Source organism: Sporobolomyces koalae (genome assembly GCF_050403365.1).
Source record: "Sporobolomyces koalae JCM15063 DNA, S_koalae_JCM15063T_v1_ctg18, whole genome shotgun sequence".
NCBI classification, from domain to species: domain Eukaryota; kingdom Fungi; phylum Basidiomycota; class Microbotryomycetes; order Sporidiobolales; family Sporidiobolaceae; genus Sporobolomyces; species Sporobolomyces koalae.
In genome coordinates this window covers 133,868-156,646 of record NW_027481753.1, presented here as the reverse complement: position 1 = coordinate 156,646, position 22,779 = coordinate 133,868, and the positions used below count along the sequence as shown (strand labels likewise).

The window sequence follows — 22,779 nt, the reverse complement described above, 5'->3', positions numbered from 1 at the left end:
CTCGTAAGCGACACAGATAGTAAGGCCAAGCAGCGATGGGAATCGGAAGACTGATGCGAAGGAGGATCACGAGACATCGATTGCGAAAGTTTTGGATTCAGCACAGATTGAGAACAGAGGTATCGGAGACAAGGAAATCGATAGGGGGGGTATGTTCAGGAAAGTTGAGAGCGAGGATGTACGAAGGAAATGGCTACAAGAGATGGAGCAAAGTCGCGGGGTTTATTGAAACAGGGACAATCGGGCACGAGCGTATTGCTCCACCACGCGAACCTCGCCTGCACCTTGGTGATCGTTCACGCTCTGTAGCTGGGTACCACGCTCTACTAGCTTTTCGATGATTCTGGTCAAGATCCGAGGAGCCATTTCGACGAATCCGGCGGGCTGCTGCTGCCAAAGACGCATTAATCCCGGTCAGTTCGAGAACGGCGGGCGGAGCGCGAGCAGAGACTACGAACCTGCACATCACATGCTCCGAGAGCTCTGCGCAACCACTCGAGCCATTCCTTCTCAAATACCGCGAGGGTGCCGCTCCCTTTGCTGATAAACTCGCTGATTCTGTACGCAAGGCTCAGCGCGACCGGTGGCGAGAGCGCAGGTGGGTGACCGCTCGTCGAGTGAGGGAAGATACGATCGAGCCATTCGAGCGAAGCCTGCCCGAGAAACGCCAGGAGGGAACCGAAGTAGGGTGATTCTGCTGGCTGAAGAAAGTTCGTCATCATGTCTTCGTAGTCGGTCGAAGGCACGGTTCCGGCTGCTGGAGGTGGCGATAGCCAATCCGCTTTCGATATCCAATCTGCTGTCGAGGAAGGTGGTGGAAGTGGACGTGCAGCCGAGGGTACTGCTGACATCGGCGAAAGTGCAGCTGATGGAGTCCGGGGGAGCGCCCTCTTCTTGCCAGTATCGAAAGCGACCAGGAGCCGTTCCATCCTCTCCATCAAGCCTCTCATCTCGCCTAATTCCTGACGTAGACCCAGGACCTCTTGCTCGAGCTTCTCGACCGTGCCGCTCTGCTCTCGCACGATTTCTTTCCGGACCCCAACCATTTCTCGCTTCATCTCGCTCATGATCTCGTCGACCGATTTGCGTAACGTGTGTTTGAAGGAGGGCACGAGGCCCGAGAGGACGAGCTCGGTGATAGTCTCGTTCACGACGGGCGTCAGTGATGCTGCGAGGGAACGAGTAAAATCGGGATCGAGGACCACAGACGAGATCTCACGAGGCAGAATCTACTCAGTGTCTCCGTCAGTTTCTTCAAGCAATGTAGTCTGTGATAAGAATCAAGCTCACTTTTCTGACAGCACTGTCGAGAGTTTGCTGAACCTCGGAATTGACGGCTTGTTGCACGGCAGGCAAGATCGAGCTTTTGAAGGCAGAATCGAGAGCCCGGCCAGTGCCTTTGACTACTGATTGAGAAACCAGCTTGAGGAGGGTCTCTTCACGAGCCTTGTTCAAGGCTCGGTCTTCCAATCTCTCTTCCTCGAATCGCTGCACTGCTTGTGGAGACATACGAGATTGGTCAGGAGAGACCAAAGATGCGGATCTGAGAGCGAGACAAGGTGACTTACGGTACTTCTCGAGTGCTTGTCCGACCAAGGCTCCGATGGATTCCGGTAAAGCAGTCTCGAGCCTCTGTAGACCTTCCAAGACGGCGGCGTCCTTCTCATCGGCCAGGGTTGAAGTAGAAGATTGCAATTGCTGTTGCTGTTGCGGCGAAGCGGTACCGGGCAGATTCGACGAAGTCGCTTCTTGCAGATCGGATCGACCGGGAGACGAGGAGTGCGAGTAATTCTTGTGCGTGTTTGAGAAAGGCTCCTTCGTGTTCTTCTTGGCTGCAGCCTTCATCGATCTGATTGCCGCGTTGACGACAGGACCAGCGAGCTTGATCTCCTTGGCTTCGTCCTCTTCGAGACCGCATGTAGTGTCCGGCACAGATGTCGCCGTGTCCAGGGCGAGGGTGGACGTGGTCCCGCTCTTGACGGTCTCGTCAGGGGAGTCCCGCTCAATCGCGGTCGACTTCGGCACGCCTACTTCCGCTTCTTCGGTGATCTGGTTTTGACAGTCGACCTTGTCGGCGACAAATTCGCGTTCGTATGGAATCGGAACACTGGCTCTGCGCATATATTCCCAGCTGACGGGGTCGACTCGTTCCTCTTCGATCTCGACCTCGCTCGAAACGTGGATCGACCCTTCGAGAGACATGCGTCGGCCAGTCGCGAGGTACCGCTCGAGCTCCGAGGACGATTCGTCGTGGGTCATCTCGTCCGGAGGAGCAGTTTCTAGCGCAGGACGCCCATTGGTCGGTGGCGGAGGACCCGAAGCCGATTCCTTGTCGATCGGCACAAGTGCGGATTGTGGAGCCGACGGAATCGAAGGAACGGCTGTGATCTGGCCGAGGGCGATGTGTTGAATGCCTTGGGGGTGCAGCACCAACGCTCCGATCTGAGGTTCGATCGTCTGGATTTCGGCACCAGTGCCGTGAGGTGAGACGGGAGGGCCGCCGAACCGGTAGGGACGCTCGGGGGTGGCATCGGTAGGCAGCCTGGTCTCGGAACGTTGCAAAGGGTTCGTGTCTAGTACGAATTGGAGGACCGGACTGGTATGCGGCGTTTCGAGCATGTGTGAGATATGCATCGACCGTGAGGCATCGGGCCCTGCCGTAGATCGGAGTAGACGGGACAGAACCTCGGAATCGAGACCATCGACGCTTTCGGAAGGAGGACCCGCGATTTTGAATGAGAAGATTGAACCTCTCAAGGAGGAGGAGACAAAGAGGGTAGTGGAGGACGGGTGGACTTGAAGCTGCGAGTGATGGTAGAGTTGCTCTTCTGGCTTTGCAGGCGCTTCGAGCTCGATCGTGACGGATGCATCGTCTGAGGACTGGACAAAGGGCGTGCAGGCGATGCGGGCACCCGATTTGCCGCTGATCGCGAGTCCAAATACAACCGGGCGCGAGGCATGTTGGACCGAACTGAGAAAGGCGATCTCAGATGGGCCGTCCGCTCTCAGGGACAACGGGAGCTGTGAAGAATAGAGAGCCGAGGTGGTAGGCGAAGACGGCGAGGTGGAATGGACCGAAAAACCGAGACGATCGACGACAGCCAGGAGAGAGCCGTCCGGAGAGAAAGCGGCGTCGACGATTCCCTGCAACGTAAAACTGAGCTCCTGCACGATCACATGACTGTACGACTGTACAAACTGCATCTCACCTCGAGCTGGCGATACCGAGTGACCTCGTTAAGCTCGTCCAGGGCAACTACTACCTTTTGAGCTTGTCGTGCAGAGCTCTCGACATTGAGCAGTGCGACGGTTCCTTCAGAAGTGCAAAGGGCGACAATCGGTTGCGACGGATGCAGCTTCGCGAGGATGAAGCGGGAGTTGGCCGGCGGATGAATGATCAAATCTGGCGCATATCTTGGCACCCGAATCGTCCATGACAAGGGTCAGCCAAATCTTCGCTGCGAGCTTGGTCCGAACTCGTGACTCACGCAGCATCGCGTCCGAGCTGGTCCTCGAACCCGTCTTGACCGCGCCAAATCGCGGCAACACCGTTAGTTCCAACGAGAACCAGGCTCCTCGTGCCGTCCCCACGATCGGTCGTCTTAGCAAATTCGAGATGTACCACCTCTTGGTCGTGCTTCTTGGCCGTTGCGGGATCGGACGTGATGCCGTCGAAGGGTCGCTCGATGAGGACCCTCGCGCCAGTGTCCCGGTCGATGATCCTGACGCCGGTTTTGGGCTTCTTCGACTTGATGCTCGGCTGCACGGCGTAAGCGATTGACCTGGTCGAGATGGCGAGCTTTCTCGCAGCGCGAAGCGTTTCGGGCTCGCGAGTTTGGGCCTGCACCGAGAAGAGCGTAATCGGAGTGAGGTCCGGAGAACCCGAGGCGATCGAGTCGCAATGGGTCCCCGAAGCGACCGAGATCGAGACATGCTGGGGAGTTGTCGGGTCGAACGAGCGTCCGGCGTCGTTGGCGCGCGAGGCGGGGGCGAGGAGAGGCTGAGTGAGGTACTGCAACGGGAAATTCGAGTTTGCGTCGAGAGCGGCAGACGTTGGGAAACAGTTTGGCTGCGACGAGGACGAAGGGCGAGAGAGGGGAGACTCGGGAGGGCGAGACGCGAGCGGCTTGGGCGCAGCACGTGCCGAGTTGAGCAGGTCAAAGGGAGAGACAAAGGTGAAATTCGGGGCGGTAGCAGTGGTCGTCGATGACATCGTGGGCTGCTCAGCTGCACTCGGAGACGGGTGCAGCTGCGAGGAGAGCGAGAGCAACGAGTGATCGGATGTGGGGAGACCGGCCGAGTGACCCTTGAGGATTGAGAGGAGCGACTTGGACGACTGTGTGCGATCGAGCTGATCCAGTCTCGTAGGACCTGGCGTCGACCCGGCCAACCCTGACGCAATGGGAGCGGGAGGAGCGGGAGGGGCAGGTTGGGCGAAACGATTCAGGGCCTGGTCCAAGTGCGCTCCATCCCGACTGCCAGCGAGAGGGACCGCAGTGGCGAATGACGGCATCGTGCCAGCTTGCGTCGATCGAGCCTCGCTCCTGGCGGGCTGTTGGTGAGGAGCAGCGGGAGCCTCGTCGAGAGGAGGCACGGGCAGCTCTCCCCTCAGGATTGACAGAAGGTTGGCTGCATCCGCCATGATGGCCCTCGGTCAGACGACTGCTCCGGAGGAATTGGGGACCGGATCAGGATGCGTGCAGGAGAGACGAGAGACGATCATGATGCGCGCGACGATCGTGCGCCTGCTCTCGCGTTGCCTGCACGCTCGCCGTCTCTCACGATGGCCGACTATGAATCGCTGGCGGCGCACTTCCCGCTAACGGTGCCGACGCCGACCTACGTCTCGCACCCGACGCTGCTGCTTGCTGAGCACCTCGCGACGGAGCATGATCTCCTGCGCAACCCGACGTCGCTCCCACGCTGGCAGGCGTACCTCGCCCAGGTCACCGAAGAAGTTGCGCAGACCCTCCTCGAGCAGCGGGGCCAGGCGACGCCCCTCGAGCGGTTGACTCTCGGCGAACGGCTCGCGACCGCGCAAGGTCGGCACGCCCTCCAGCGCATCACCGACGTGTACGAGCGTGCGCTGCAGCACCACCCAACGAGCCACACCCTCTGGAACGACTATCTTCGCCAGCGCTCCCGCTTCGTGCTCGGTACTCCGGCACTCCCGCTCAAGCTTGGCGCCCCGAGGAAGCGTCGCGGCGACGACGGCGTCGGCAGGACCATGACCGAGTGGCTCCGCGCCGGCAAGGGCGAAGTCGACGAGATCGAAGACGGCGAGCGTGACTACGAGTCCGCGTGGGAGGGTGCGCTCGACGGTATCGTCGGCTGGCCCGAGTGGAACGCTCTCGCCGCGCTGCACGAACGCGCACTCATGTGGCTGCCCCAGATGCCTCGCATTTGGCTCTCGTACTTGACCATGTTCGTCCACCCTTCGTGCCCGGCGCCTCTCTCGCATACCCACGCTCGACGCACCTTCGACCGCGCGCTGCGCACCCTGCCGCCTTCCCTCCATGAACGTGTGTGGCATCTCTACCTCATCTACGCGTCTCCTTCGTCACCGGCGGCCATCTCGGCCTCCTCGATCGTCTCGATCTGGCGCCGGTATTTGCTGCAAGACCCGAACCCGACCCTGTACTACATTCGCGAGATTCTCCTGTCGCTCGAGACCCCACACCCTCTCGAAGCCGCCAAGCGCCTCTTGGTCCTCGCGACCGAGACGCAGGCGGGCGAGACCAAGAACTCGGAAGGCAAGTCGGCGTACCAGCTCCTCGGAGACTTCCTCGAAGTGGTCGAACAGTTTCCCGAGGAGGTCGGAGTCGACGAGGAGGAGAGCAACAAGCTCAAGCTCGCGCGTGAGAAAGTCGAAGCCGCTCGCGAACCCGAGCAATCCGACGCAAACTCGAAGAAGCAACGTCAGAACGGATCCCGTGCACCGCCGCCTCTCGACGCTTCCATCGTCGATCCGACCTCGTCGGCTTTGCTCGACGTCGACTCGCTCTTGCGCACGCAGGGACTCGACATCTATCCCGACCAAGCCGGTCGACTCTGGACCGGACTCGCGACGTACTGGATCAAACGAGGCGAGTTCGCACTAGCCCGAGAAACGTTCGAGGAGGGTCTCTCGACTGTCGTGACCCTGCGTGACTTTACTCAGGTGTTCGACGCGTACGCCGAATTCGAAGAGTCCTACATTTCGGGTCTCATGGAGTCCGCAGCAGAGGGTGATGCTGATCAGGACGACGAACAAGAGCTGGACGAGCGAATGAAGGCATTCGAGGAGCTTATGGACCGACGGCCGTTCTTGGTGAACGAGGTCCTGTTGAGACGGAATCCGAACGATGTGCAAGAGTGGGAAAAGCGGGTCGCGCTCTATGGCAACAACGACGAAAAGGTACGTCACCGCTTCATTTCACTCCAGCCGACCTTTGTTGACCATTCCGTGATCGAACCAGGTTGCCGAGACGTACACTCTCGCTACAAAATCTCTCAATTCTCGCAAGGCGATCGGACCCCTCAACTTGCTTTGGGTTCACTTTGCCAAGTTCTACGAATCGGGCGGGGTCTCGGGTGAGGCGGAAGCTGATGTCGCCAGCGCGAGGAAGGTGTTCGAAAAGGCCACGAAAGTCTGGTTCCGACGAGTCGAAGAGTTGGCAGAGGTTTGGTGCGAATGGGCAGAGATGGAGGTCCGGAACGAGTAAGTCTCTCTTTTCTGCCTACAGACGATCGCAATCGGGGTCCTCACGCAGCCTTACGCCGCTCAGAAATTACGAGGAAGCGATCAAAGTTATGCAGAGAGCGGCCGCGATTCCTCGGGATTGGAAATCGGTCGACTACCGGGACGAGGTGAGTTCCTGCCGTGTCAGCTGTTTCATTCCGATACTGATGTTCGTTCATTTTGATCAGGCCATCCCACCGCAACAACGACTGTTCAAGTCGCTCAAACTCTGGTCATTCTACGTCGACCTCGAGGAATCCATCGGCACTGTCGAATCAACCAAAGCGGTCTATGATCAAATCTTCCAATTGAAGATCGCCAACGCTCAAGTCTTTATTAACGCTGCGAACTTTTTGGAGGAGAACGAATACTGGGAGGAGAGCTTCAAGGTACGAGGGTGTCCCTGGCTCGCCTGGCTTCTACCGGTGCACAGACTTACACACAATCTTGACCAGATCTACGAACAAGGTGTCGCTTTGTTGCCATACCCGATCGCCTTCGAGATCTGGAACGCATACCTTTCCAAGTTCATCAAGCGTTACGTAAGCCGTCTCTGCTTTCTTCTAGCCTAGCATGGAGCTAATCCACTTGACTCCGTCTTTCGAACAGGGCGGAGACAAACTTGAACGAGCGCGAGACCTTTTCGAGCAGGCGCTCGACTCTTGTCCTCCCAAGTTCTGCAAGCCCATCTACCTACTGTACGGCAAATTGGAGGAAGATCATGGTCTCGCCAAGCGCGCCATGGCAGTCTACGACCGAGCGACTCGAGCTGTCGAGGCCAAGGATCGCATGGAGGTGAGTAACCCGTCTCTGACTTCTTGAATGCCCGCGCTGACATTAAACTCATCGCGTAGATGTTCACCTACTACATCGCAAAAGCGACTGCCAACTTTGGACTTCCCGCGACTCGACCGATCTACGAACGAGCAATCGAGCAGCTTCCCGACGCTCAGACTGCCGAGATGTGCTTGCGCTTTGCTGCCCTCGAGCGCAAATTGGGCGAAATCGACCGAGCGCGTGCCATCTTTGCCCACGCGAGTCAATTCTGTGATCCACGAGTACGTCCCGTTCCCGACTTTTCTTTCCCTTTCTTCGCGCAAATGGGCTGAGTAAATCGACTGATGACGCAGACTCATACCGATTTCTGGGCGCAATGGAACTCGTTCGAGATCGAGACCGGATCCGAAGACACTTTCCGCGAAGTGAGCGATGACTCTTGCCTTTTCCTCCGCAACACAATCTTTGCGCGTGCTCACACCAATCTCCCCTCGTGTAGTACCTTCGCATCAAACGAGCTGTCCAGGCCGCATTCAACACCGAGGCTTCGTACCTCTCGGCGAAACTGCAGCAGATCCAACGAGGACAAGCCGAAGCGCAGGAAGCGGTCAACGGTGGCATCGACGTCGATCCCATGGCAGCACTCGATCGTGCTACCGGCACGACTGTCAGAGGTTTCGTCCCTGCCGCGAGCGGACAGAAGGTTGGAGGAGACGGAACGAAGGATGGCGAGGAGGAGCAACAGAAAGGAAATGCGGACGAGATCGCTATCGACGACGATGATGACGACGATGACGAGGACGCGGACGCGGAGTAGACAGTACCTAAAAGATACCAATGAAGTCCCCGCTGCCTTGGAAAGCTGGATCAATTTGCGTTACAACGCACGAAACAAGACCTGCTTGCAGTTGAGACAGAATCGCATGACTATCGATACAGACAATTCGTGAGACAGGCAGTGGTGCACATGAGTAATACAGGCTCTCGGACGCTCAGGAGCTCGTTGCGGAGACTTGGGTGATGGTGACGGTAACGGTAGGGGATCCTTCGCTGATCGTGGTTGGCATTGGATCCCATCTCGCACTTTCCAGCCGCAGCTCGCCGCTCTTCTCGTCGATTTCAGGCGTGTAAAGCGGCGGCCCTTCCGGATTAGATTCCGACCACTCGATAGTTGGCTAAACTCGGACTAGTCAGACACACTGCAATACCCTTGCGCAACGCGACATGTAACTTACAGGCATCGGTACCGTCAGTCGGAGATTGCGAGACGAGGGTGCGAGCGGCAGGGGATAGGGAAGCTCGAGCAGGACTTCAGGAAAAGTGTCGTGCACGGGCCGGGGACGCGATCTCCTGTGTTTGACGCATGCGTTGCAAGCAGTCCGATTAGATTTTTCTTCGTGCACTGAAGGTGGTGTTAATACGGAAGGACGGACCGCTTGTGCTTTGAAGGCACCGCGATTTGCCGGAGCGGAACCCTGCTCGCGTTTCGGGACTGACACCATTCGAGGGCTTCGGCGAGCCTCCTCTCGACCCATTTTGCCTCGATGATGGCAGCTTTCGTCGCTTTCATCGTCGTGCGGTTGACGCTGCCGGCCCAACAACTATCGAAACCCCTCGCCTTGGCTTCGACGAGCGCAGTTTGGCGGATCCATAGCGAAATTGCCCGCAGTTTCCATACACGGTGACGCTCAAACAGGACACGTTCGGTCAAGAGTGTCGAAGAACGTTGGTCACCGGTCGGAGTCGAGGGAAATGGGATGATCGGCGACCGGAACTGCGCAACGGTGTCCTTGACTTTCTGTCCTGCGAGCGCGGCCCCAAGCACGAGGAAGTCCATCTGCTGGTGATTGTGTCGGTTGGCTCGAGCAGGCGGAACTACTCTTTATCGTGAGACGATTGTCTCCGCACGAGTAGGGATAGCCAAGAAAGGCGGAGAGACCTCGATCGGACTTGCGGAGAACACGAGCGATCGACGAGCAGGAGCATGGCTCGGCGCATTCAAAAAGTCTCGACTTTCGCTGAGGTTCGCTCGGCCCGCTCTCGGGTGCAGACAATCGATCGCCAATGCACTGGGCGCAAGCTTTCCAAGAATCTGGGGCCATGGGCGCTCAGGCGCCGGCGACCACAATCATCTCGCCTTCGTTCCTGCCACGTGCGCCCTGGCGGAATGGCCGCAATTCTCTGCAACTGCAACTATTACGCAAGCCATACTACTTTACGCTGGCGCGCCGGCGCGTGGGTTGCAATAACGCCAGTGATGCTCAAATGAGGAAAGCTTGGACCCGCTGGCATTTTCCCGCTGGCATCTCGAGGCTCATGCTCTTCAAAAAGGTACAAATGCGATCCAGATCCTACAGTATTGCCGTCCGGTACAGAAAGGAAAGAGACGAGGAAGCGGCACACATCAAGTCCTGTAAAGCTCACAAACTGGAAAGCGCTCAATCTATCCTGAAGTCTATTTATCGGTGTAATGCGAGGTTCACCCGGCTCAACGCCGGATCAGGACAACTTGATCCGCGCCATCACTGACTCTGTGCTCGTCCCATGTCGCGCGCTCAATTAGGCGCTCGCCCCTCAAGGGGTCGTGGTCGCGCTCATACACCGGTGGGAGGTCGTGAGCTGCAGCATCGTCAGGGCGGGTGGTCGCAGGCCCATAGACCCAAGGGGGGACGCTGGATACAGTCAAGCGAGAGATGACGGCAGGCGGAGCCGGAGGAAGCGGTGACGGCATGTCGACAAGTGAAGGAGGGCACTCGGCGTGTGTAGGTCGAGCTTCAGAAGATCTGCAAAAAGTCACAGCAAGACAAGTTCAGATGAGCCCTCAGAATTCGAGTTTATATAGCGTCTTCTGGATGGACTGACCTGCGCTTGCTGCTGACGAGCGCGACGAGGGGCAGCCTCTGCAATCCCTTCTCTTCGCACCAGGCCACCGCCTCGGCCAGTTTCTTCTCGACGTATTCTGCCTCGAGCACGGCCAGCCTCACTTCGTCGCACTTCTCACTCGACACGAGTCCGGCCCAGCTACACCGCTGGCCTTGCCTCTGCGCATCGAGGAGGGCAGCGAGGCGCAAGAACAGAGCATTGTAGCGTAGCTTCCATGCCGTGTGGACCTCACGGAGACCATGCTCGGTCAACTTTGGGAGCTTCTTGCCGGAGACGGTCTGCGAGTGGGATCTCGCTCGGGGTGCCGACCTCGGTGTCGGCGCAGCAGGCGTCGATAGGCTTCTCGGCCCGAGAGGTGGGGAATCTGCGACTCCGCTCGCAGGATCAACTGGCGGAAGCGAGTACTCGGGCGCGAGATCGCTGTGGTCGAGCGCAGTGAGCTGGTCGTCCTCGTGCTCGCTCGGAGTGCGAGGCGGCGATGTCGGAATCACCGGCGATCGCGATTCGAGTACCTTGCGGTGTGCTTTGTGGCCGAGGTAGGCGACAAGGTACACAAAGACATCCGCCATGGCGCGACTGGAAGAAGCGGGAACTGCCTGCGGGAAGAGGGTGACGGGCGGACGGAAGCCACAAGGGAGATTTCGGAAGACGATTTGTCGCAATCTGTCACCGATTCGGCGAATCGCTGTCAGAGGCATTCGGCCGGATTACGTCGAATGCGCGTCAGTTGCCCTTCGCACTCGAGGGCTATCTTGGGCTATCTCTAAAGGGGTCTCTAAGAAAGGGTCTGCTAAGGTCATAGGATCAACCGAAGGCGTCCGAGCTTCAGTCGTAACGGCTGTGCAGGCACGAGCTCTCGCTACGCAGCTACTCAGAGCCAGAATTCGTGTTGCACCTTGACCCGTAGACGAAGTAGCTGAGCGGGCGTCGAGATAGGGCTGACGCATTATCGCATCAAACCGAGACAAGGTAGGCACCGATGAGAAAAAGCGCTGACTGGGACGTGGAAGAGCAAATGTGGGCACGAGAACTATGCGATAATAAACAACAAGCAGGGCATAGAGCAACAATACGAGAACAGAAACAAGTATGTACAGGCGAGGGCTGAAGGCCTAAGCCAAACTCATCCCCAGTAGGTCGGTATAGTCTCCCGCTCACCATACACTGTCGCTGACGGTCCAGCTCTGGTCAGGGAATCTCGCCGTCTGCCATACTCGAGAACAGCAGCTCCTCTCTCCATGCTGAGCTCCCCTAGGGAGGCGTCGGCTGAGGGTGAATAAGTTGGCGGAGCATCATCCGCCGGACGTCCATGCCCACCTGCTTCGAGGTCGACTGGTGGTGGGCGCTCCACTGTCAACGTATAGACAGAAGAAGCAGGTGCTTCCGGGAGTGGGAACGGCAGATCGTGCAGAACCAAGGGATAGTCCTCATGCGAGATTCGATTTCTGCAAGTTTCCAAGCCGGTCAGAGCGCCGAAGAATAGGGCATCTTGCAGCCACCCACAAGGAGAGCACGGGCTTACCCAGACTTGGCTCCCTTGATCAGCTGGCGCACTGAAGCCGGCTTCAGAGTCCGCTCGTTGGTCCATTGAACAGCCGACTTGAGCTTGTCCTCGACCCACTGCGCTTCGGCAAGGGCCTGGCTGACACCTCTGATGTGCACTGGGGTCGCATCGCCCGCCCAAGTCCCCAGGAATCCCGAGTCGAACGCGCGTTCCAGCGCTTCGAGTCGCGCGGACAGATTCCGCTTGCGGACCATCCATGCGAGGTGACAATTTCGAAGTGCACATTCGGTTAGCACCGGTGCCTCACAGCCGTCGAGGCCAGGCGGGTACGGGATCGCCGGTGAGCGCCAGTCTTCGATGGACGTTCCCTTCTTGCCGACGATCGCGAGCAGCACGAGAGATTCCATCGGTGTGGTACCCTGGTCTTGCAACGATGTGTGTGTGTGTCTTTCTGTGCAACGGGCGGTTGCAGATGTGGATTGAGAGCGACAATCGGCGAGTGGAGAGCCATGGGGTTCCTCAAAATAACCCAAGTTGGCGGGTCTCGAATCTTCTGCCAGAGATTTGCAAAGATCGAAATTCCACTCGACAAAACACGTGAAACCCGTTCAAGATCAAGCTCGGAAGCCAAGCTATACCCAATTTCCGTTCATTCCGCTCTCTTCGAACCCGCCTCGGCTGCCCTGGCCTTCGCACGCTGCTCGTCCGCCTTGTACCACTGCGCGAGCGAGTCGAAATAGGGGTCAGCGAGCTTGCGCGCCAGAGGAGCGAGGAGGGCATGCACACTTCGACAGCTGATCGAACTCCTTCTTCGAGAGTCTCGATCGGCTCGTACCCGAGCAGTTTGCGAGCCTGCGTGGATCGAGAGGAACGGTCAAAGCTGGACGCTTGCGAGGTGAGAAAGCTCGGCGCGCACCCGTTCAATGTCAAAGTACATGTCGTTGAGCACGTACTGCATGTACTTTTGGTTGATCGCACATTGTTCCGGTCGCTTGCCAACGAGGGCACCCGCGAGTTCGCACACCCTGGCAACCACCATCCCCATGCTCGCTGGCATTTCAATCACGAAGCGTGTCGGCGAACCCGAGTAGGCGTAGTAAACCGACCTCGCGAACGACCAGAATGGAACCGGTTCGCCATTCGAGATGAAGTAGGATTGTCCCGCAACCGTGAGACCTTCGGCAAGCGCTTCCGCCGGCAAGGCATCTTCGTGAAACTGGTTGAAGCGATTTCGAGCCGCCGGTAGCGGTCCTTCCCCGTTGTCTAGATCTGAAGCAGCTTTGACGACTTCTGGATACCGAGAGGTCGGGAGTGTTCGGCGTTTGATGGTGCATGAGACGGGTGGGAGGCGTTCATTCAGGATTGCGGTTGGCAGAGGAGGCGCGTCGAGCTTTTCGGCAGCGAGAATGTGAGCGTGCACAACATTGCGCACAGTGACGAAATCGAACAGGTTCTTGTTCGATCCCATTTGAAAGCTGGACTGGTGTGCTTTGCACACGTCAATGAACCCAGGAATCACCTGACGGTCACCTGGACTATTTGACCTCATTTCGACGATCAGCGGTTCTCGTACGCGTACGCTCAGGATTCGTCGTCAAGTCTCACCCTATAATGCCACCCAGTCGTAGCGAGCATGTCAATAGCCCGTCTTGCCCATTCGCATCGAGCACGATTCTCTCCGCTTTGGCCTGGCGGAATGCGAATGACACAATATCAGGGGCTCGTCGAAGGAGATCGGTAGTCATGCAGCTTACCTTGGTCGATGCATATGTTGGCTCGCCTCGTTCGCCCTCGATGTCTATCGTCGGGATCCGTTCGTCGACGTTCTTGAGCGCGTCGTTCTCGAAGGCGACCGTTGCCGAGCTTGTAAACACCAATTTCCTCACGTGCGCGCGCTTGCAAGCCTCGACGACGATCTTCGTCCCTTCCACATTGACACTCTGCCACACCGCTGGACTTGCATTGGCATGTGGGCTCGCCGTGTGGAACACAGTCGTTGCTCCCGATTGTTCAAGCGATGACAGCAGCGAGTCGAGCGAGGTGATGTCGGTCCGGTAGAACCGGTAAGAAGGAGGCTCGAAGCGACGCTGTGTGAGCCCCAGCGAAGCCACTTGTGCTGTCGGATGTCGCTCGAGGAGCTCCGCTACGAGCGCAGCTCCGAGAAACCCCTCTCCTCCGATGACAGCGAATGATTCGTGCATGCCGCAGAGTTCAATGCTCGCCACCTGTCAGGGCAGAACGCGGATCAGCAGTGCTCGAAGCAAGTGGAGGATCAGACGAGTCAGAGAGTTGAGTGATCCCTCACCTCGATTCCCTCTAGTCGAGGCTGTCGACTTCGAGAATGTCCAGTTGATTGTGGAGTCACCAGGCGATCGGACAGCTATAGCGGAAGAGCGCGCTGGGTGATCACGAGTAGGATCGATTGTTCAAGGTTATTAATCGGTTGACTGATGGTCGCCTAGAGCTGCAGCAGACTTCAAGGACTCGAGGTGAAGCAGCGCGAGGTCGTAAGGCAACCAGAGAGTGGAGACTACTGTACTTGATGATCAAGATTGGCGCGCGCGTGCGCGTGCGCCTTCTCTACTTTGCTTTCTGAGCACACATGGGATTTACTACATTGTGGAGGTGCGTATAGGCTACATTGGACAGTTACGATTTCCTACATTCGACAGGATGACATTGAAAAGCGGGATTGAATGAAGGGGAATCTGGGCGGATCAAGGAAGATGGCCACGATTACTTGCGGTTGCGACCCTGCTGCAGGAGCAAGACCCGGACGATGCTCGTGAAGAGGTTGATCACATCGAGGATGAGGGAGACCGATTCGCGAACGGGGTCGGCGACGATCGCGCCACGCTGGGCGAGCTGAGCATGTTTGAGGATCTTCTGGGTGTCGTACAGGATGAAGCCCGAGAAAACGGCCGTGCCTCCGTACGCGCCGACGGTCTCAAGCGTAGTGAGAGCGCGGAGTGACATGCGGGGCATGATCATGGGGGCGAGGCTCGAGCAGATGAGAACGCCGAGACCCGCGAGAAGCGGTCCACCTGCGAAATCCGGGCACGAGAACAGGTCAGAACCGAGCGAATGATCATTGTGAGACGATTCGACTGACCGAGCCAGAGATATTGGTCAGACTTGGCCGTCGCGCCAACGTACGAGATGCCACCAACGGCTCCGGCAGTGTAGAGCGCGGCGCGCCCAAGAATCGCAGGGTTGATCATGCACATGGGGCTGAGAGTGAGACCCTGAGTCATGCTGAAGAGTGCCCAGCAACCATAGTGGGCGGGCGAGTCGGGCGCAGTCGCCATCACGCCGTACATGCTGCCGATCGAAAGGACAAGTCCACCTCCCATCACCACCCACGGGTTCATCGCCATCATCCTGTACATGATTCCGTTCGTGAAGGCGAGATACGCCGTCGATGCGGTGATTGCGAGTCCAGCCCCGGTCCACTTGAAGGTCGAGCGGAGGTACTCGCCCTCGAAACCGGCGAGAGGTCCTCTTGTCTCGCGGTTGAGGGCAAAGTTCAGCGCAATGGCTCCCGCCACTCCGAAGCCGACGTTGATCCCGACCTTGCGCCAGTCGATCGTCGATCCATTGGTTCCTTGCTGTCCAGCGTAAACGGGACTCGTTTGGATCGAACGCTTCGACTGGAACGCTTTGTGCAGATTGGCGAACGGCGAGGCTTTCCTCGTTCGGGAGAGGGTCTCTGTGCGGGTCGTAGACGAGAACAAGCGGGCCGAAGCGGCTCTTGATGATGCCGAAGTTGAGATCGTAGAGGGCAGAGGGAAGCGGACAAGGGTCACGCGCGACGACGGCGCCACGTGAGTGAGATGAGGCAGTACTGGTCGCAGGAACGACATGCTGTGCTCGAGAGGAAGATGTGAGCGGCTAAGATCAATCAGGTGTGGCAGCCGGCGTCATGAATTCTGCGTGTGCGCGGCCGCCGTGCCGAGAAGTTCGAGAATTTTCGCGGACATCGAAACATCAATTCTCCATTAATTCTCTGGCAGGCGTGCAGCCAGACATGATTATGCAAGTGTCATTCGACTTGCCTCGGCGATGAAAAGAGAAGGCGTTTACCAACTACAGCTGGAGCGATATTACGATCGGAAGTAACGATTGCGGGCGGAGTGTGAAGAGGAGGTCCACATTGCTTAGAGGAGGCGGTCGTTACGAAAAGGAATCTAAGCGTACAGGAGAAGCTAGCGGACGTTAACAACAGACAACAAAGATTAGGTATGTGCGAAGGTAAAGGTATGTGGAGCGTGCGCTCAAACGGTATCTCCCGATGCTAGTATCGCGGTATGCGGCTAGACCAATCCCACTGCAAGTCTCGAGAGCAAGATCAGGTCAAGAAGCCCGACAGGATTGAGCAAGCCAGACATACACTGTTCTTTCAGCCCGACGACCCATCGACTCCAGAGCATTTGAGCGATCGGGCTTCGGGTGTCTGCGCTGGGCAGCGAGTGTCCAGTACTACGTCTTGCTTCGTCATCGGAAGAGTCCGACAAGATTGAGCTGGCGAGAGATGGGCTCCGTGCATGACTGTGGTTCGACTGCGCACGCTGAAGGGTCGAGAGAAGGACTGCAGGACCTTGCGCGGTCGAGACGAGGTCTCTGTCTAGGGTGATAGATGCTGACGAAGCAGCGTGGAGAGAGGGCGCAACCTCGGCGAGAGCTTCCTTGATAGTCTCGTCGCTGTTCAAGGCGGTAAGCGAAATACGCGGGGGATCAAGCTGAGTAGAAAACTCCAAACGTACTTGTTGATGCCTTCAAGAAGACCTTCAACGAGCTTCCAGCCGAGGCCAGGATTTGCCTCGACGAGCTCCGTGAACCCTTTCCTCACGTTCGCCAAAGCCTGTTGCTCGGCCGAGGTGACCCCGCTTTGGCTCGCAAGCCGATCAGCGACTGGTGTCAGTACATTGTGTACTACCGCTTTGCCTAATCTCCGCACAGTCGCGGTGGGAACAGCCGCGGTCGATTCGAGCCCTGCGCGGAGCTTCTTCTGGTCGACAATATCGCGTTTCTCCGCCGTAGGCCGCGATACCGGGGTTTCCTCGTAGAGTGCCGGCCTCACATTGGGAGTTCTCTCCTGATCAGTGGTATGGTCTGTCGCGACCTCCGCTGTCGCTTCCGGGGATGGAGGAGAATCGAGCCGCCTGGTCGGGCGCACAGTGCCGAGACTGCAGCAGTACGATAGACATGAGATCAGTGCCGTCGATCAACTGCTTCGAGAGACAAGAGCACGCACTCTGCGGCTCGCTGCACAGTCGATTGAGCGTCTTTCTGATTCCGATCGGATCTCTGCCGGACAAGAGGATCTCGCGGTGTTCGGGGTTCAACCGGGATTCCGTGCGCGGCTGCAGCCACAGGTATTGCTGATGCCTCCAGAAGAGTCTCGATTGAAGGCTCTGTACCATTCGCCTGCTCCGAAGGAGCGAGAGAAGCGAGCGCCGCCAGCTCTGGATCGCTCGGCATCGGCTGAAGCAAGTAACGAGTCAGAGACCGGTGACAGTCACTTCTGAAGCTCGCGAAACAGGGACATACGTATTGTACCGGAGCTGACTTGGGCACGTCCTGGGAGTCACCTTGCATGGTCTCGAAAGCCCAGTTGCTCGTGACGGTGGCATTTCCGTTCGCCTGGTCGTCTTCTGCGCTCTTTCCCTTCTTGTCCTTGACGGCCGAAGCTTTCTTTGATCCTGTCGATTTCCATTCTCGGTGTCTGTCGATGAGCTCAGAGAGCTGCGAAGTACGACGAGCGAATTTGACAAATCGATGTTGCAGTAGCTCCTTTGCCGAAGGGCGCTGCAAGTCCACGTACTCATCAGTAAAGAGCAGGGAGGGAGGGCACAGGAATAGGCACCTCGATACTCACCTCTTCAGGATTCTTGATCAGACACAGGGCGACGAAGTCCTTGAATGCGTTCGAGAAGTTGCCCTCGAGAACCGGAGCCCTTGCTTTCGGTATCAGGAAAAGTACTCGCATTGGGTGATACTCGGCCAGCGGAGGTTCCCCCTTTGCCATTTCGAGCGCAGTGATGCCGAGGGACCATAGATCTGCCTTTGAATCGTATCCAGCTTGTCGAATGACCTCGGGTGCCATCCAGTATGGCGTGCCTGGAGAGCGACATGAGCGACAATTCAGTCCAGCAGGCATTACAGAAACGCAACAAATTCATGCTCGTACCGACAAAAGTGTTTCGCCGGCCAAGGGTTGCCGTTAGCTGAGCCGCCACGCCAAAGTCGGCTGTTGTTCATTCACATCAGCTCGTTCGTATCCTTCCGAACGAATGCAATGAGAGGGGACTCACCGAGCTTGACCGCTCCGGTTGCCGACATGAGGACGTTTGCGGCTACTCTAACGCGTTAGTTACCTGGATTCCACTGAGCTGCTAAGCGACTTGCCTTTGATGTCCCGGTGTATCTTGTTCTCGTTGTGCAGGTACTCGAGCCCGAGCAGCAATTCTCGACAGATGATTGCAATTTGAGCTTCGGAGAACGGTCCAGGTTTGAGCTGCAACGAAGATGGCGAGTCAGCACCGTGACTGTATCGGACTCATGTCGGACTCGAGGGATTTATGAATACAGAGAAAGCCTTACCAGGTCAAGACAGGATCCACCAGCGAGATATTCCATGACTACAAGTTGACAAAACCGCCTGTCAGTCTCTCCTTGCGACTCTGTTCAGAGCGAGTGACGCACCAATCCACAGCTTCCACCCCTTGAGGAAGCTGCCATAGTACCGCGTGATCCATTCCGAGTCGCAATCGGCGAGATGGTTGATCTCGAGCTGAATCTCGGCAATGTCGTCGTCCGAATCTTCGAGATCAATAATCTTGATCGCGACCGGTCTCGAAGTCGGTTTGTGGATCCTGTAGACACGGTACGACGTGGTCGGGAACGCTGTAGCGAGTACGAGACGAGGCGAGGGACGTACGCTTTGTAGACGACTCCGAACGAGCCGACTCCCAACTTTTCGTTGAGTTCATACCTAAGTTCGAACAGCACGTCTTAGCTTGGAACACGAGTCAGACTTGGCATGGAACGCGCTTGACTGACTCTGAGGATGGATCGCCTCCCTGTTCGGCCGCACTGATCTTGCCAGCACGCTGCAACCCTGCACGTCCGACGAATTTCTGCTCAGGAGCACGCTGAGAGATCTTGAGTGGGTTCGGCAGCGCTAGCGGCGTCGGCGGCGCCATAGTCGAGAGGAGCGGTCGCAAGTTGACTGATCAGCAGAGCGCACGCGCCGAGACTGGCACCGAGAACCGGTCGAGACCGCCCGCGGCTGACTTGTGCCGCGCTGACAAGCCGATGTGGATGTTCTGAGAGGCGCAGAGTAGACTGAATGAACGCCAATGGTGAGACTCGCCAAAGGTGCAAGTGGGGCCAAAGAATGATATTTCGAGATTCGGCACAGCTCTGTTCGACTGTTTCTTTCTCTCAGCTAAAGCATCTATTATCTGACGCTCCAAATTTCACATTGTAACCCCGGCGGGAAGAGGGAGAAAGCAAAAAAAAAAAAAAAAAAAAAAAGCAGAGGCAGCAATTTCTGAATGACCTGGACAAGTGCGAGAGGTGGGTCAAGTCGAGGTCGGGGTTGGCAAAGGGTAGTAAATTGTTGACGCACGGGCGGAATCAGGACCGGACACAGGAATCGGAGAGCGCTTAGCATCAGAACAAAGCTTGGGCATGATCCCGTTCCGACGGAACCCCAATCATTACCCAAACAGCTTGAACCAGCGATTTGCTCCTGATGACCTCGAGTTTGAAAGGTCCGACGATCTAGGACCAGGTTGGAAGGGATTATGGGGATAGGTTGGCCAATGCAGTGTGTGATGTCGATCGGCCGCGTCGTGCTGCAGGTAGACAGTCGCGAGGCATGAGTAGTTGCAGGTCCCTCAAGCAGCATCGAGTAGCGGTTCGACGAGATACGTACCAGGTAACGGTTGTTGAAGAGCAGGCGGAAATATTTCCAGGCTTTGACATACATCTCGATCGACCTCCTTTCGAAGTCGTGGTCCTCGTGCCTTTCCAGAAACGTGAGATCGTGCTTGAGGGAGACTTCCATCCTAGCGTAGGGAGAGCCCTCCGATTCATCGGAGAGAATCAACGGAATCGCGAGGGCGGCGTCTTTGATCGCAAATGGTGCTTGTGACCACTTTGGAGCATCCTTCCTTGATTGCCAGGGCGACAAGAGAAGATAGAGCTCGTGCAATGTCAGCAAAGGGCACCTCAGCGGTACGAGGTCGTCGAAAGTGGCGGGAGTAACAGAGTGTAAGCCTTTGCGTTTGACCTGTTTGTCGAGGTTGTCCCAAAATTTGCGTAAGGCAACGACTACGTCGACCAGGAGACGTGGCGGATCCGCGACGTTGACAACCCTTGCGACGGTGTGAAAGCTCGCCGGGAGTTCGAGGCGAGTAGACAACAATGCTGAATCTGCGATCTCCATGCGGAAGCTACGGATTGCGAAAGTCAGGGATATGCTTACGGCAGGACGGTGCGGAACAGCTACAACCAACCGGGTTGAGCCGAACAAGTATATCCCGTCGCCGCCTACGCAGCACGTCCGCGCGTCTCAAAGGGCAGTCAGAATGATGACTTGGAGACGAATCACGCTCAACTTACAGTCTTCGAAGAATTCGAGTACCTTCTTCTTGCGCGTTTCCGGCTCTTGCTCACGGTAAATGAGCACGACGTGGACAGGCTAAACAACCATCAGCCGGGCGAGCGCTCCGTCACAGTCTGAACAAGGGCGCACCTCTTTCGATCGCTTGTAATGCGAATCCCACGCCGCTCGGTTGTGAAACTCGAGCTCGTGAACGGCAGCGTCATCTCCTTGCGCCTTGGCCGCGGCCTCCACCGAGAGTCCCCACAAAAAGACACCAACGTGACCTACATGCATATGGACATGGTCAGGTCCGCGAGATAGTCAAGCGGCAAAGGAACAAGGTTGGCATAAACGAACCACGAAAGACTGCCTCTACCTCGATCGATTCGGTCTTGCTGACCGATTCGAGGTGACGTATGAGCTTGATGCAGTCGCCAGTCTCAGTTCCCTCCCACAGCCGCCAGGGATTACGCGGCGCCATATCGTGAACTCGGCTGGGAAACGAGAGGAGGGAAGCGACCGCCAAGTTGAATCCACTCTCCAGAACGCTTGTTCCGCAGAGCACAGACCTAACCGCAGGGAATGTGCCACAGTCCGAAGACGAGGCCGGTGCATTGTACAGGAGCCCTGGACCCGAGATCCGAGCTCGTGTTCGGGACTCCGAGAGAAGGGTGAGGCTCGAGCTGTTCGTTTTCGGTGAGCATGGTTATTTCACATTGACCCTCTAGACTACTTCTTTCCACTCTTCTTGATCTGCATCGAAAGAAGCACGGATCAGCTGATGTATAGGACTGGGCGCGCGCACGAATCGACTCACTCCAGTTCCTCCGAGGGGTCCACCTTTCGCTGCTCGCGCTTGAAGGTCCTTGAGCTTCGCGGCGTCGGCCTTTTGCTTGGCCTACGAAACGGTGGGACCGGTTGAGTATATCTGACAAAGCTTGTACTGGTCGATCAGACTCTCACCTTGAACTGTTGGTTTGATCGGACCACAGCATGGCGGCTGAGTCAGCTTGCTGCACCCTGTTGTTCAAGGAAGATTGGCGTACCGCTGCGTCATCCTCGTCTTCGTCTTTCGTGACCTTCTTGGCTGCCTGGACGTGGTTCAAGGCGAAAATCAGTACGACCCGAAGACAGTCGTAGGAGGCGAGACATTCATGTACATACCTTGAGAGGCTTGAGTTTTCCACCCTGACCGTGGCGGGGATGGCAAGCAAAGACGCAGCGAAGGGAACGAGTTGAGGGAGTCGGACAGGTCGAGGCAAGATGGATCAGAGTGAACGGGATGGTCAGCTCCTGAATACGCCAAAACATCCATCGCATGAAGTGCTATCGCCCGTGGCAGCCTCTGGATCTGCGCCTCAGTCGGAAGCAGCCAATGCATTTCCCGGCGCATTCAGACGACGAGCGCCTGCCCTCCTTCTCGCTCTTGTGGACTTGGTCAGACCCTTATTGCATTCGTTCTCCATGCTGTCTTCTGGTGATCGCTCCTCTGCTGTCCGCATGTGTGCTCTGGAGCGAAGAGATGAAGAATCGAGACGCGTCGAGGAACGATCGAGACTCGTTGTACGTGCGATCGATCTAGGCTGTCCAAAAGATGTGCAGTCGAATGCTTACTTGGCGTCCAGACATGTTGAGCGATAAAGAGTGAAGGAAGGCCTGCCTGTGCGAAGTCCGACGTTAATTCGAGTTTCCAGGTTCTTCTCCACCTGCTCTTTCGACGTCTAGCATTGTGCCAGACTCCTATGGAGCACATCTCCAGCCCAGCGACAATCTGCGTGTCGATCTGACACGCTGCGAGTCTGATACCGCAATGCGTCTCGCGGCCCTCAGCCGGCTCGGGATGCTCAGGCATGTTGGCTGATCGCAATCCGGCATCCACACCAGCACATCTCGGCAGAAACGGCTTTCCGCTTCGGGTTCCGATCCTCAGTGCGTTCGCCCAAACATTGTGCCGAGCCCCACCCCGGCCTCTCTCCACTTCTTGGATCACGACAGCCCACCTTGGGACCGCAGCATCAACCTGGTCACTGTCATGGTAAATGAGGGCCCCGAGATCGCTGCAGCCATGACTTCGCCAGCGTCTCGCCTCTGTACTGAATACCGTCCGCCAGACCGCTGCGACCTCGCCCAAAGCTCGAAACTTTCCACGTCGTCACCGTACTGAAGGCGTCGTGCATTTGTCTTCGTGGCTAGTATGGCCAAGCTCCTCTGCACCGTTCAGTCGAAGTGCACCGGCGCTCGGTCGATTCGCCAGAATTATCGTCACTGCTGTGTTCAACC

General features: G+C 57.2%; 9 protein-coding genes across 9 annotated transcripts; 1 reads left to right on the top strand and 8 right to left on the bottom strand.

The window, feature by feature from the left end:
* Positions 1 to 222: 222 nt before the first annotated feature.
* JCM15063_001804 (uncharacterized protein) lies at positions 223 to 4,642 on the bottom strand (the record flags this gene model as incomplete). Its single annotated transcript, XM_076678938.1, has 6 exons — positions 223 to 387; positions 459 to 1,229; positions 1,291 to 1,493; positions 1,569 to 3,144; positions 3,210 to 3,414; positions 3,489 to 4,642. The coding sequence occupies 6 exons, from the start codon at positions 4,640 to 4,642 to the stop codon at positions 223 to 225; spliced, it is 4,074 nt and encodes a 1,357-aa protein (XP_076533935.1).
* A 51-nt stretch (positions 4,643 to 4,693) lies between these two features.
* SYF1 (mRNA splicing protein SYF1) lies at positions 4,694 to 8,315 on the top strand (the record flags this gene model as incomplete). Its single annotated transcript, XM_076678937.1, has 9 exons — positions 4,694 to 6,397; positions 6,459 to 6,700; positions 6,768 to 6,849; positions 6,910 to 7,110; positions 7,177 to 7,263; positions 7,331 to 7,516; positions 7,576 to 7,779; positions 7,852 to 7,923; positions 7,998 to 8,315. 9 exons carry the CDS (start codon positions 4,694 to 4,696, stop codon positions 8,313 to 8,315), a joined length of 3,096 nt encoding a protein of 1,031 aa, XP_076533934.1.
* Positions 8,316 to 8,490: 175 nt separating this feature from the next.
* Positions 8,491 to 9,335, bottom strand: JCM15063_001802 (uncharacterized protein; the record flags this gene model as incomplete). Its single annotated transcript, XM_076678936.1, has 3 exons — positions 8,491 to 8,673; positions 8,734 to 8,848; positions 8,932 to 9,335. 3 exons carry the CDS (start codon positions 9,333 to 9,335, stop codon positions 8,491 to 8,493), a joined length of 702 nt encoding a protein of 233 aa, XP_076533933.1.
* A 651-nt stretch (positions 9,336 to 9,986) lies between these two features.
* JCM15063_001801 (uncharacterized protein) lies at positions 9,987 to 10,950 on the bottom strand (the record flags this gene model as incomplete). The annotated part of the gene is made up of 2 exons (XM_076678935.1): positions 9,987 to 10,281; positions 10,361 to 10,950. 2 exons carry the CDS (start codon positions 10,948 to 10,950, stop codon positions 9,987 to 9,989), a joined length of 885 nt encoding a protein of 294 aa, XP_076533932.1.
* A 554-nt stretch (positions 10,951 to 11,504) lies between these two features.
* Positions 11,505 to 12,292, bottom strand: JCM15063_001800 (uncharacterized protein; the record flags this gene model as incomplete). Its single annotated transcript, XM_076678934.1, has 2 exons — positions 11,505 to 11,826; positions 11,904 to 12,292. 2 exons carry the CDS (start codon positions 12,290 to 12,292, stop codon positions 11,505 to 11,507), a joined length of 711 nt encoding a protein of 236 aa, XP_076533931.1.
* A 242-nt stretch (positions 12,293 to 12,534) lies between these two features.
* On the bottom strand, positions 12,535 to 15,748 carry JCM15063_001799 (uncharacterized protein; the record flags this gene model as incomplete). Its single annotated transcript, XM_076678933.1, has 7 exons — positions 12,535 to 12,603; positions 12,672 to 12,737; positions 12,802 to 13,420; positions 13,491 to 13,573; positions 13,640 to 14,110; positions 14,688 to 14,929; positions 14,998 to 15,748. The coding sequence occupies 7 exons, from the start codon at positions 15,746 to 15,748 to the stop codon at positions 12,535 to 12,537; spliced, it is 2,301 nt and encodes a 766-aa protein (XP_076533930.1).
* Positions 15,749 to 16,198: 450 nt separating this feature from the next.
* On the bottom strand, positions 16,199 to 19,090 carry JCM15063_001798 (STE20 family serine/threonine-protein kinase; the record flags this gene model as incomplete). The annotated part of the gene is made up of 13 exons (XM_076678932.1): positions 16,199 to 16,212; positions 16,276 to 16,586; positions 16,649 to 17,071; positions 17,140 to 17,369; positions 17,436 to 17,693; positions 17,764 to 18,005; positions 18,076 to 18,135; positions 18,200 to 18,241; positions 18,294 to 18,402; positions 18,489 to 18,526; positions 18,591 to 18,760; positions 18,826 to 18,879; positions 18,948 to 19,090. 13 exons carry the CDS (start codon positions 19,088 to 19,090, stop codon positions 16,199 to 16,201), a joined length of 2,094 nt encoding a protein of 697 aa, XP_076533929.1.
* A 519-nt stretch (positions 19,091 to 19,609) lies between these two features.
* JCM15063_001797 (uncharacterized protein) lies at positions 19,610 to 20,980 on the bottom strand (the record flags this gene model as incomplete). Its single annotated transcript, XM_076678931.1, has 6 exons — positions 19,610 to 19,747; positions 19,828 to 20,347; positions 20,411 to 20,444; positions 20,517 to 20,595; positions 20,650 to 20,783; positions 20,857 to 20,980. The coding sequence occupies 6 exons, from the start codon at positions 20,978 to 20,980 to the stop codon at positions 19,610 to 19,612; spliced, it is 1,029 nt and encodes a 342-aa protein (XP_076533928.1).
* Positions 20,981 to 21,228: 248 nt separating this feature from the next.
* On the bottom strand, positions 21,229 to 21,819 carry TMA7 (Tma7p; the record flags this gene model as incomplete). Its single annotated transcript, XM_076678930.1, has 5 exons — positions 21,229 to 21,252; positions 21,317 to 21,397; positions 21,463 to 21,468; positions 21,546 to 21,590; positions 21,664 to 21,819. 5 exons carry the CDS (start codon positions 21,817 to 21,819, stop codon positions 21,229 to 21,231), a joined length of 312 nt encoding a protein of 103 aa, XP_076533927.1.
* Between the last annotated feature and the right edge of the window lie 960 nt (positions 21,820 to 22,779).